The sequence below is a fragment of the Cololabis saira genome, chromosome 23 (genome assembly GCF_033807715.1).
Source record: "Cololabis saira isolate AMF1-May2022 chromosome 23, fColSai1.1, whole genome shotgun sequence".
Classification (NCBI taxonomy): domain Eukaryota; kingdom Metazoa; phylum Chordata; class Actinopteri; order Beloniformes; family Belonidae; genus Cololabis; species Cololabis saira.
In genome coordinates, this window is record NC_084609.1 from 29,476,591 (window position 1) to 29,489,781 (window position 13,191).

The 13,191-nt window shown below is 38.7% G+C and overlaps 1 protein-coding gene across 1 annotated transcript in view; it reads left to right on the forward strand.

The window, feature by feature from the left end:
- The window catches only part of nav3 (neuron navigator 3), a 321,553-nt gene that overhangs the window by 256,319 nt on the left and 52,043 nt on the right, over window positions 1-13,191 (forward strand). The window contains 6 exon segments of the mRNA XM_061714666.1: window positions 2,535-2,692; window positions 4,629-4,823; window positions 6,457-6,509; window positions 8,868-8,891; window positions 10,635-10,658; window positions 12,091-12,168. Coding sequence (XP_061570650.1) covers window positions 2,535-2,692; window positions 4,629-4,823; window positions 6,457-6,509; window positions 8,868-8,891; window positions 10,635-10,658; window positions 12,091-12,168 — 532 coding nt within the window.

The following is a 13,191-nucleotide window of genomic DNA, read 5'->3' on the forward strand; positions in this document are numbered from 1 at the left end:
GATGAGATTCAGGAGAGGTGTGTTCATCTGTGTGCATCTCTTCTTCTCTGTGCGTATCCTAAATCTGTCCTGGTCTCTGATTAAAATGATTTGAGTCCACGCACGTGACAGAACAGAACAGTTCTCTCAGCTCCCAAAAACCACACACATCCCAAAAAGTCTTTTCACGCTCAGCTGAGGGAGCAGTGAGAATGTGGTGAACTTACCTGAGACCCATTCATCCCAGTGGCGTGTTACACAGTAATCCTGCAGGGTGGGTGACTGAGGCACGCTAGTTGGAGCGTGTTTGGTGCACATGGTTTCAACCTACGAGCATCTTATCCCGCACTGCACGCTCTGCATGTCCGACGTGCAGCTCTGCACCACGTCACAAATACACCAGCTCTGATTTCTGTATCTTTAGATTCCCAGCAAAGCGGGGCTTTCCATTAAGCTGACATTCAGCTTCATTGACACACTGTAAACAAGCGTGTTGGTCTTTCTTTCTTTTTTTTTAATGGGATTTTTATTTGCACCGTGTACAATGAGACAAACAAGTGATTCTGGGATAATTCAGTTCCATTCCATTTCAGCTCCAGCGAGAGAGAACGAATGCTGCAATGTCACTCTATTCATTACCTTCTTAGACATCCATTTACTGGCGGAGAGAATAAGAGGCACAGGAGGACGAGCAGAGCGGGGTCAGATGTGACACGCGTAGTAATGGGGGTGTAGGAAGGAAGACGCTGCTCAAAAGGGATGAGCACAAACTCAATTATCCTCCTCAGAGGATTAAATATGGCAGATTGTCACGTTGGTGATAAGAGGGCTTTCTGCTGCCGAGTCACTTTGGAGTCAGGGAACGAGGAGATGTGTGTGTATGTTTGGGGGAAATGCAAAGAGGGATGAGCAAATCTCCAAAATGCACAAAATAAAGCATGCAAAAGTATGGCCACCCCAAAAGAGTTGATCCCTCATTAGCTTCTGATAACTCAGTGCTTGTTTACAGCTGGAAAGGCCATGTGACTCTAATTTCAAAAGCTATATGACAACCCTGGGCCGGTACGAACCATAGGCAGCCAAGGAACCAGGGTTATAATAGTTTTGAATTTTTTCATTTTAGTTTAGTTTCATTTTGACTTTTTCTCCTTCAAGTCAGTTGTTTTAATTCGTTTTTAGTGTGGGTTTGCTAGTTTTTATTCGTTTTTATATTTTCAAAAATGCTTAGTTTTAGTTTAGTTTTTATTAGTTTTAGTTTAGTTTTAGTTTTGACGTCACGGGCCGTGAGGCGTTAAGGTGCCGTAGCTGCCAGTTGGAGATAAACGGCCAGAGCGGAATAAATTGATCATACCAAGAGGCTTATATTGACAGGGACGAAAACGGAGGAAATTATATCTATAATTTCAGTTAGTTTTAGTTAATTTTCTAAACACGCAATATAGTTTCAGTTAGTTATTGTTTTTGTCTTTTAATTTTCGTTTTTATTTAGTTCAGTTAACGAAATAGTTTTTTCAATTTTAGTTTTCGTTATTTAGTTCGTTTTCGTGAACGATAATAACTCTGCAAGGAACCCCCTAATCAGCTGCCCGGCCCTCTGGGAAGTAAAAGAAGCTGGTTTCTTTGTTTGTCAGTTTTGATTAAGACATTGCAGAAAAAAAGCAAAAGTGGACCCCAGGTTCTGGTCTGGAAGACAAACACTCAGGTTTAGCACACTCAGCGTATCGGGGGACTGGTTTGCAAATCCAATATATGCAATAATAATCATATATACAGGGTTCATACGTTTTGAAAAAACCTGGAAAAGTCATGGAATTTGAAAATGTCATTTTAAAGGCCTGGAAAAGTTTTGGAAACATAAGTTCACCCCATACGTTTTTGAAATGTCATGGAATTTATTTTTCTCACTTAATGATAACATTTAGTAATAACAGCCTATAAGGTAGATTTAAAATTGATCAATAAATATTTCGTATAGAAAAGTCTTGCGCGTTCTCACGCGTGACAGTTATATTAGATTACTATAAAACATATACTACATATACTACAACATAGTGCTGGTATATCAGTGTTAGTTTAAACACGTTTATTTTGTATAAAACCATAATTGTCATTAGATCTCCACTGTAGTGACTTTTTACATAGTTTTATTCCTATATTTCATTCATACATTGATGTTTTAGAGGTCATGTATAGTCATGAAAACTTGCTGCCAAGTCATAGGAAAGTCATGGAAATTTGTTGGTTAAAATGTGTATGAACCCTGTATATATTTGCATCGAACTTTGAAGACATGCATCATCTCACATTTTGGAAATAATGTTGTTTTATTTTGTTGTTGGTAACATCAGACATTGTCTACCTGCTGAACTCTTGCATGTCTTTTTGTAGATGAGTGGGCGCATGCATATGAACATCTGAGTTATGACGTTGCACGTTTATGACATCTGCTCATATGCATCTGTGCTGTATTTTCATTGCCGCTAAGTTTTGGCTGTAAGAACCTTTTTGAGGATGGATCATTGCTCCCTGGAGCTGACAGCCTCTTTGTGGCTCAGGTACCCGCCGTCCTCCCGGCAGACGTCTCACGAGGAGGGGAAGGAGTGGCTGAGATCCCACTCAACGGGAGGCCTGCAGGACACGGGCAGCCACTCCCCGCTGTCTCCTCCGGGAGCTTCCAACACCAGCACGGGGAAATACCACTACTCCAACCTACGTAAGTACACTAGAGTATCAGGGCCAGGCAGGAGAAAAATAAAAATAATGTTTTAGAGGAGGAAGATTTTTTTTCATTATGCTCTTCCAGAAAAAAGTAGAAATTTCGTGAATATAGTTGAACAACAAGGTTCAGAATACAAGAATTGGCTTTAGGATTTGAGACACATATCACACATATGCAGGTGCATAATTTCAGAAACGTCCCCTTAACGTTCCACTCCAAGGATGTAAGTTAGTTAGTTAGTTAGTTAGTTAGTTAGTTAGTTAGTTAGTTAGTTAGTTAGTTAGTTAGTTAGTTAGTTAGTTACAGCTGCTGCTGCAGAGCTGTCAGTCGCTCTGCTAACTGGATTTTATGGAGAAGGAGACATTTACACTTTATTCACAAAATTTCAACTTTATTCTCGACATTTCGACTTTTATCTCGAAATTGTATTTCAACATTAATCTCAACATTTCAACCTTTTTCTCGACATTTCAACTTTTTTCTCAAAGTGCACAATAAAAAGAAATGAATCAATTAATGTTGAAGTACAATTTTGAGAAAAAAGTCAAAATGTTGAAAAAAAAGGCAAAATTTCGTGAATAAAGTTGAAATATTGAGAAAAAAGTCGAAATTTCACCTTTTTTCTCGACATTTCAACTTTTTTCTCAAAGTGCAAAATAAAAAAAAATCTTCCCTTCTCCAATATTTTTTCTCCTGCATGGCCCTAACACTCTTCCGTACTAGACAGCCCACCACAGTTTTCTTTGAATTAAAATGTCCATATTTGACCAGAGAGTATGATTGTGAACATGTTCCCATATAAAGTGGTGTTTTTGTAGTGCAAGGGGACTGCTGTCTTATGCTTGTTAAGGTTTAAATCCTTTAAATCCTTTAAATCCTTCACATACATATACATATACACAGATAAGAATAATGGACAAACACATTGGCAAAAATAAAATATCTAGAATATCATGTAGGCAATCCTAAGTACCCCATTCACTGATTGTATAGGATTTAAGAGGGTAAGTTCCAGCCAGGTGATGCTGGTCATGACCCCCTGATGAGTTTACCACACACCTCTATAAAAGCAGCAGTTATCTGACCTGGAGCAGGCAGATGTGTTAACACGTTGTCAACACAGAAAGGCAAATGCCAAGGTCCCCGGGACATTTGAAATTGTTGCTCCGCATCAATCTGGAAAGAATTGTGAAGTCATTTCCAAACAATTCTAACGTCTACAATGAGAAAGATTATTACAGGTAACAACTGGGAATCATGTAAGACAGTTTGAGTGAGAGTTTATGCTCAGAAAAAAGAATAAAATAGATCTCACAGCACTCTGAGCATGTTTGTTATTTTTATTTAGGATTTTATTTAGGGTCCGACATACACACAACACACAAATTAACACTTAATACATAACAGACATACATTATACATGACAAACAAAACAATAATAGGCACAACTCCCTTAGTCACAATCAACACGGAGGGAACTAAATCACCATCATTCTCAGACATAGATACATAGAAATGAAATCAAATAAAACATCTTCAAAAACAATACCTGCCTGAAATGACCTTATCTTAAATTCTTGACCACTTTTCACCTTTATTGTGATAGGGTTTACACTACCTGTAATTCTACTCAAACTTCATTCTGTTCCTTCCAAATGTCAAATCATAATTCATTACATTTTAAAAGATATTGTTTCAACTGAATCTTAAACCAATCTTTGCTACCTACATGAGAAATATGAACTGGTATAGAGTTCCAGCCTGTTCTCTGTATCAAACCTGTTCTCACCAATCAATCAAGTCAACTGTTAAAGTCTGACAGCGCGGTTGGAAGAAGCCTGAACACGAAGGGTTACTAAGTACATGAAGACATCCTGAAATGTGACTAGAACATTAGTATGACGGGTTTTCCACCTTGTGTCTGGTGCAGTGAGTCCCACCAACATCTGCCAGTACAACCTGCCAGCAGGAAGCAGCAGCATGAGCCGCTCCAACAGCATCCCGGCCCAGGACTCCTTCGACCTGTACGGGGAGGGTCACCCGCTGGGGGGCAGCGCCACGTCCCTGGAGGACCGGCCCCGCGCCATCAGCCGCTCCGGCTCCTTCAGAGACAGCACCGACGAAGGTGACGCACGCAGTACTCCAGTTGTAAAAAAAAATCAGGGGGATGGTGGATTTTATCATATGGGGACAGATAATTTGTGCTGATTACAAATAATATAATATATTACAAATAATAGCACTGACCAAAACACCTGCAGAAATACTGCAGGAATGACATAGCAGCAGTTAAATGCAGCCTTCTGTAAGCTTTAAATATCCACTGGGCTTACATCAAATACATCAAAACACAACAATAAAATACACTTTTCTGAACTTATCAATATGACTCTGTCCTTCACAGGATAAGTAACATGGATCACTGCAAAAACTCACAATCTTAACAAGAATATTTGTCTTATTTCTAGTTAAAATGTCTCATTTTAGTAAAAAAATCTCATTACACTTAAAACAAGACTCATCACTGGAAAAAACAACAATTTTCACCTGTTTCAAGTAGATTTTCACTTGAAATAAGTAGAAAAATCTGCCAGTGGAACAAGATTTTTTTGCTTGTAATAAGAAGATAAATCTTGTCCCACTGGCAGATTTTCCTACTTATTTTAAGTGAAAATTTACTTGAAACAAGTGAAAATGGTCAAATAAGTTATTTTTCTGGTGATGACTGTAAATGTTGAAATAGCAGTAAAACCACATTCATTGATGAAATGACATAAGGGATGGAAAGGGGGGATGGCAGTTTTACAGGGGGGATGATTTGGACCGTTCTTATTTCACATTTACTCACCCCGTCAACTCCAGTACTGGTCACACGCCACGCTTTAGGCCACGTTTACACATAGCCGGGTATTTACAAAAACTGATATTTCCCCCTCTACATTTTGAAAAATACCATCAATTCCATGAACCTGCATAAATATCTGTTAAGGTGCTATGAGCAGCCAAACCTACAGGGGGCAGTGTAACGAGAAGATAAAGTCATGCTAGCCAATCAGAATCCTGGAAAAAAACGTCAACAAATGACACGAGTAACTTCCATTTACTTCCAAGATGAACGAGAGTCTTTCGTTTGGAGTGACAGAGAAGTGGAGTTACTTTTAAATGTGACTTTAGAATATAAAACAGGTAAAATACAAGAAAATATTGCCAGTGTCCAAACTAATTGTAAACACAGGTCGCACACATGACGCTGGTGACGTTTCTGTCTCATAATGTGACATTCTGAATCCCAAATGTCCGTTTCTCTCCGTTTACAAGCAAACGGGAAGACGGAGTTTTTGCAAATCTCCACTTTGGCCGGAGTTTTCAGAAATGATGGTTTTTGGAGACTTTGAGCTCCGTTTTTGTGTAAATGAGCGGCCAAAATGCTAGAAAACACCACCGTTTTTGATACGTGTAAACGGGGCCTTAGACTGGGTTACGATGAAAACCCAACTTTCCTGCTAAGAAATCACAGAAGCATTCATCGATTTAAGTGATGAAATAAAGAGTTTTTCTCAGTTTTTTTTATAGCTATTAACAAATGACATTATCTGGATAGTTTAGACTTATAACTGCTGATTAGCCAACTATGTAATCAGTACTAACAAGAAAAAACATTTAATATGAGTTAAAACATTCAGTGGAGCATTACGGCCATGATTCACAGTGAAATGTTTCCTGACTGACTTGTCCTCTCCTTCTGCTCCTCTCCACAGTCCACGGCTCTTCGTTGTCTCTGGTCTCCAGCACGTCATCCTTGTACTCGGCGGTGAGTCACACAGATCCATAACTTCAGAGTGAAAATGCAGACAAACACCTCCGACAATGAACAAGAATGTGGACAAAATCCTGAAAATACACAAAAACTGCAAATGCCCCAATGCTAATGATATTTGAATCAAGAGCTCGCTCTTCTTTTGGCGGTTAGATGCTCAAAGGATGCTGCTTAAAGAAAATTTGATAAAAATAAAATTGGCCTAACCTGGATTGGTGCATATATCATGTATCAGTATCATGTGATCCAGCAGCACTGGTGAGCTCCATGAGGTTTATGGAAAATATACAGTATAACTAAATTCCTAAAATGCATCAAACTTCAATAACAAACTAACAAAAATGACCAAGTAACCAATCCCAGGGGTTTGCTGCCCACATGACAGGAAGTAAGATTTCCAGTAACTGGAACTAAAAGGTGAGATGATGAATGAACACTATTCTTTACAGTTTTTTTTATAGATCATTTTCTGTATCATGTATTTAAGAAAAGAACAATCTACTTTTTCAAGCGGTTTTTAGATCATTTTGTCATAGTAACTCCATAAGACAGCTTTTTTCAAAGAAAAAAGAGAATATTCAAATTGCTCTCTGTACACAGTAATGATAAACTATGCTTTTACCAAATTAGATCAAAATCATGTGCAGCATTTGAGCTATAACAGTAAAGCTCAGCTTGTGCAGAGAAAAACGATATCATCACAGGATCCCCAAATGAGGAAACTCTGTCATAGCCACAAGATATAGGGCACAAAATACCGAGAATAAACCATCCATGAAACTATAAACACTTACATACAAGATGATGGAATATACTTGTAGCTGCTGCTTTTCCTGTAAATGAACCACGTCTCATCTGTTTGAGTGGAGGCTAGAATATAAGCTCCTACAGCAGCAAACCCCCTAGATGAGGCTTTCTATGGCCCAGGCTGCACTTGGGTTTGCAGGAACCGGGGCGGGTCACGTGACGGTTCACGTTAAAGCAGGGCTGCAGGCTTGACACTGAAACTCTCACCTCATGTTCCAACGTCCAGCTCAGTTTTGTACTTTGTTTTCAGAGAAGGAACGGCAGAAAAGCCAATCTGACAGAGGTAGGAAGTGGTGAAGGGAAGAGCAGTTCTCTACCAGCTCATGACGTGTGGAACATCAACTCATCACACAGAGCTGACGTTCCCTCTCCTTTTCTCTTCCTCCTTCTGGCTATTTCATCACAGTTTGTTCATTGTGTAGCTATCTACGGAACAGTATTAGGGCCAGGCAGGAGAAAAATAAAAATAATATTATTTTAGAGGAGGAAGATTTCTTTTTCATTATGCACTTCGAGAAAAAAGTCGAAATGTCGAGAAAAAAGTTGAAATTTCGTGAATAAAGTTGAAATGTTGAGAAAAAAGTCGAAATGTCGAGAATAATGTTGAAGTACAATTTCAAGAAAAAAGTTGAAATGTCGAGAAAAAAGTCGAAATGTTGAGAAAAAAGTCGAAATGTCGAGATTAATGTTGAAGTACAATTTCAAGATAAAAATGTTGAAATGTAGAGAAAAAAAGTCAAAATTTCGTGAATAGAGTTGAAATGTCGAAAGAAAAAGTCGAAATGTTGAGAATAATGTTGAAGTACAATTTCAAGAAAAAAGTTGAAATGTCGAGAAAAAAAATCAAAATTTCGTGAATAAAGTTGAAATGTTAAGAAAAAAAAAATGTCGAAATTGTATTTCAACATTAATCTCGACATTTCAACTTTTTTCTCGACATTTCGACTTGTGCACAATAAAAAGAAATCTTCCCCTCTCAGATATTTTTTCTCCTGCATGGCCCTAATACTCTTCCTAACTATCCAAGTGGAAGCATTAGCTCCATTAAATCCCTCGGCTAACCTGTTTTCGAGGTAGAACATCTCCGGCTGAGAACGGCCCAGAATGGCTCCAGGTGATGAGACTGGACCGTCGCTGGGCTTTCTGGTCGCTCAGGCTGCACTTTCACTATTAATATTCTGCCAGGCAGCAAATTCATATCTGCCTTTTTATTGCAACCTGTAAATTGCTCAGAAAGGCCCGGGTGATGAGGGAGACGCAACTGATACTCCCTGAGGTTGAAGGAAGTGATTTGTTTTGTGGTTTGGACCGATTTAATCATCTTCCTCCCTGCTGAATATATACTTTCTTTAAAACTTTAGTTTCATGTGAATCACTTTTTAATATTTGATTATTTTAATCTTTGGTTGATTTATCATTTTTCTCATCTTCTGGTATTAAAACGCTTCTCGGGCTGTTTACTCTAATTCCTTTTTAAAACACACGACAGAACACATCTCACAGTTCACATTACTCGTCTGAACTAAGTTTGCTTTTCTCTTCCAGACGGAGGAAAAAGCACACTCGGAGGTAAGAATGAGAAACTTCTGCTTTGTCCGTTTGTCCGTCTGCATGCTTCCCTTTGGCTCGTTTCTGCTGTAAATTCACCGACATCAGTGGGAGCCATTTCCCCCTCAGACCAGTCAGGGTGTGAACTTCTTTTATGTTTGCAGGTCGAATATCAATCAAATCATTTATTAGTGGCTTTAAACCACGTTTTCTTTCTTTTTTTGCGCAAAATTATTGATTTAAGGCAAAAATTTATGAAGTTAAGCAATGGAGCAGTTAACTCTATGTTGTATTGCTTTCTTTCATCCTGTTCATTTACAACTGCTAAGCTTATATACACTGCAAAAACTCAAAATCTTAACAAGAATATTTGTCTTATTTCTAGTTAAAATGTCTAATTTTTTGTCACAAAAACTCATTACACTAAAAACAAGACTCATTACCAGAAAAATAACTTATTTGACAATTTTCACCTGTTTCAAGTAAATTTTCACTTGAAATAAGTAGAAAAATCTGCCAGTGGGACAAGATTTATCTTCTCATTACAAGCAAAAAAATATGTTTCCACTTCCAATTTTTTCCACTTATTTTAAGTGAAAATTTACTTGAAACAGGTGAAAATTGTCAAATAACAAGTTATTTTTCTGGTAATGACTCTTGTTTTAAGTGTAATGAGAGTTTTTGACTAAAAATGAGACATTTTAACTAGAAATAAGACAAACATTCTTGTTAAGATTTTGAGTTTTTGCAGTGTAGCTATTTACTACAGATATAACAATCACACGACCTTTTGCTCTTCTTCTCGTTTTATTCCGGTTACTCACTTCATCACTGATCCTCCTTTAGTTTTCTAGATTCATGGTGTGGCTTTCAGATGTCTTTCGGTCCTTTTCCTCTGTGCATCCGTTCATCTGTGCTTCAAGCTTTAGGTCAAACAGTAACGGCAAATACATGTTGGTGCTTGCTATAATCCCGCTGAACAGTTGGAGCTAAGCCTTTCTGGACTCATCACAACTAAAATGACAACTTTTGCTTGCCTTCCCGGCCCCTCTACTAACCACTGATAGTACCGTATTTTCTGGACTATAAGACGCACCTGCATATAAGCCACACCTGCATATAAGCTGCACCTGCATATAAGCCGCACCTGCATATAAGCCGCATCCGCTCTATTTAAAAAAAAAGATATTTAGCCGCAGATATTTATGTTGTTAGATTAGATATTTACTACAAGTAAAGTATGATTTTGAACTGTAAATGATGTACATGTTTGTACCTAAATAGATCCTTTCCTAACAGTGTCTTTTAACACGGCAGCAACTTTGCTGATTAAAACGGGACAGAACCAAGAGAAAATAACCGCTATTTATTTATCTATTTATCTGTTTGAAATCTGCTTCTACCTACGTCTATCTGCTAAGGAAGAAGTAGCGTATTCTTCTTTGCATTTATTTTGTCTTAGTGTTGATTCTAATTCCAGTTAGAGCGCCCGAGCGGTGGAAGAAAAATCCACAGAATAGTCGCACCTTTGTATAAGCTGCTGGTTCAAAACCTATGAAAAAAGTAGCAGCTTATAGTCCAGAAAATACGGTACCTGCTCACAGGTATTTGTAGATACTATTTGACCCCTCCCTCTCTGCCTGGCTGCTCGTAGCTGAACCGTGAGTCTGCGTCTGCTGTAGCTTATAAACCCATGTCGGTTCGTGCTGTTTGACAGAAGCATGCAACATAGTGTTAATTTTGACTCTTTTCTTTTCAATCAAGGGCCAAACAGTCCAAAATTCCACGGTAATCCCCCACACTTTATGTTCGCACCTCACTTCTCTGTCTTTTTATGCAGTTTTGACATGAAAATGCTCAGTTTTTTTAGGGGTTGTTTGCTTTTTAACTCTTGTGCTGTGTTTGGGTCAAGGGAGGGTGAAGGGAGAAAAGAAGGAATGAAGGAAGGGAGAAAAGATGGAAGGAAGGAAGGAAGTAGGAAAGGGAGTAAGGAAGGGAGAAAAGATGGAATGGAGGAAAAGATGGAAGGAAGGGAGAAAAGAAGGAAAGAAGGAAGTAGGAAAGGGAGTAAGGAAGGGAGAAAAGATGGAAGGGTGGAAAAGATGGAAGGAAGGGAGAAAGGAGAAAAGAAGGAAGGAAGTAGGAAAGGGAGGAAGGAAGGGAGAAAAGATGGAAGGGAGAAAAAATGGAAGGAAGGAAAGAAGGAAGTAAGGAAGAAAGGAGAAAAGAAGGAAAGAAGTAGGAAAGGGAGTAAGGAAGGAAGAAAAGATAGAAGGAAGGGAGAAAGGAGAAAGGAAGGAAAGAAGGAAGTAGGAAAGGGAGTAAGGAAGGGAGAAAAGATGGAAGGAAGGAAAGAAGGAAGTAAGGAAGAAAGGAGAAAAGAAGGAAAGAAGTAGGAAAGGGAGTAAGGAAGGGAGAAAAGATGGAAGGAAGAAAAGATAGAAGGAAGGGAGAAAGGAGAAAAGAAGGAAAGAAGGAAGGAAGTAGGAAAGGGAGTAAGGAAGGGAGAAAAGATGGAAGGAAGGGAGAAACTAGAAAAGAAGGAAAGAAGGAAGTAGGAAAGGGAGGAAGGAAGGGAGAAAAGATGGAAGGAAGAAAAGATAGAAGGAAGGGAGAAAGGAGAAAAGAAGGAAAGAAGGAAGGAAGTAGGAAAGGGAGTAAGGAAGGGAGAAAAGATGGAAGGAAGGGAGAAACTAGAAAAGAAGGAAAGAAGGAAGTAGGAAAGGGAGGAAGGAAGGGAGAAAAGATGGAAGGAAGGGAGAAAGGAGAAAATAAGGAAAGAAGGAAGGAAGTAGGAAAGGGAGTAAGGAAGGGAGAAAAAATGGAAGGAAGAGAGAAAGGAAGGAAAGAAGGGAGAAAAGGAAAGAAGGGAGGGAGTAAGGAATGGAGAAAAGGAAAGAAAGAAGGGAGGGAGGGAAGAAGGAAGGAATGGAGAAAATAAGGAAAGAAGGAAGGAAAAGCAAAGAAGGTAATAAAGGAACGAATGACGAAAGGGAGGTAGGAAGAAAAAGAGTAAAGGAGGGTAAAAAAGGAGGAAACGAGGAAAGGAAGAAGGAAGGAGAGAGCATGGCAGGAAGAAAGAAGGATAGAATTGGGTGATTTTGACCCAAAGACAGTACAAGGGTTAAATCATCAGCTATCATCATAGAGGATACAGGTTTAGCCCTCTCTGCATGACAGTCATGTACTTCTGCTCTCCTCCCCTTCCCCTCCCGACCAGCAAATCCGGAAGCTGCGGCGGGAGCTGGATGCCTCTCAGGAAAAGGTGGCGACCCTGACATCTCAGCTGGCTGCCAACGTGAGTTAGACGCCGCTCAACAGCCGGCTCATTTGCATGAGCGGTAATAACCGTTATAACCGTCAGCAGCTCCGCTCGGAGGACGTGGGCACTAAGTCACAGTCATAAGCTTGTATGTTAATGCCCACAAATGATTCCAGCCCTGTCAGTCCTGGGAAATAAACCTTCCTGAGATGTTTAAGTTTGTGCATGTTTTTAAGAAAGTATTAAAAGAACTATTTTTGACTGATTGTTAGTCTGGATTTGAACCCTGACTGACTGACTGACTGACTGGCTGATGAAAACTGCAAAAACTCAAAATCAAACAAGAATATTTGTATTATTTCTATTTAAAATGTCATTTTTAGTAAAAAAAAATCTCATTACACTTAAAACAAGACTCATCACTGGAAAAAACAACAATTTTCACCTGTTTCAAGTAGATTTTCACTTAAAATAAGTAGAAAAATCTGCCAGTGGAACAAGATTTTTTTGCTTGTAATGAGAAGATAAATCTTGTCCCACTGGCAGATTTTTCTACTTATTTCAAGTGAAAATTTACTTGAAACAGGTGAAAATTGTCAAATAACAAGTTATTTTTCTGGTAATGACTCTTGTTTTAAGTGTCATGAGATTTTTTTGACTAAAAATGAGACATTTTAACTAGAAATAAAATAAATATTCCTGGTAAGATTTTGAGTTTTTGCAGTGAAGACCTGAACTCAAATCAAATCACAGGCCTGAAAGTTACTCAGAACTTCAAGTGGACAACTTCTTCAGGTTAAGAGTAAAGTAAATTAAAGCTTCACACTTCTCCCAGGAAATAAAAAATAGTTCAGTTGTGTTTCTGATACGGTGGAAGTGGATGGCTGCAGGACTCGTACCATCGTCCTTCTGCAAAATCTACTTTCAACAGGGTTGAAGCAGCAAAACCATCAGTCCTCCCACTTGATAGTTAGATTTCTTTTGATTGAGTTTCTCCATCCAATCTGTTTTGGGTCTGTTGAAAAATTAGATTTATATCACACACACACACACACACAC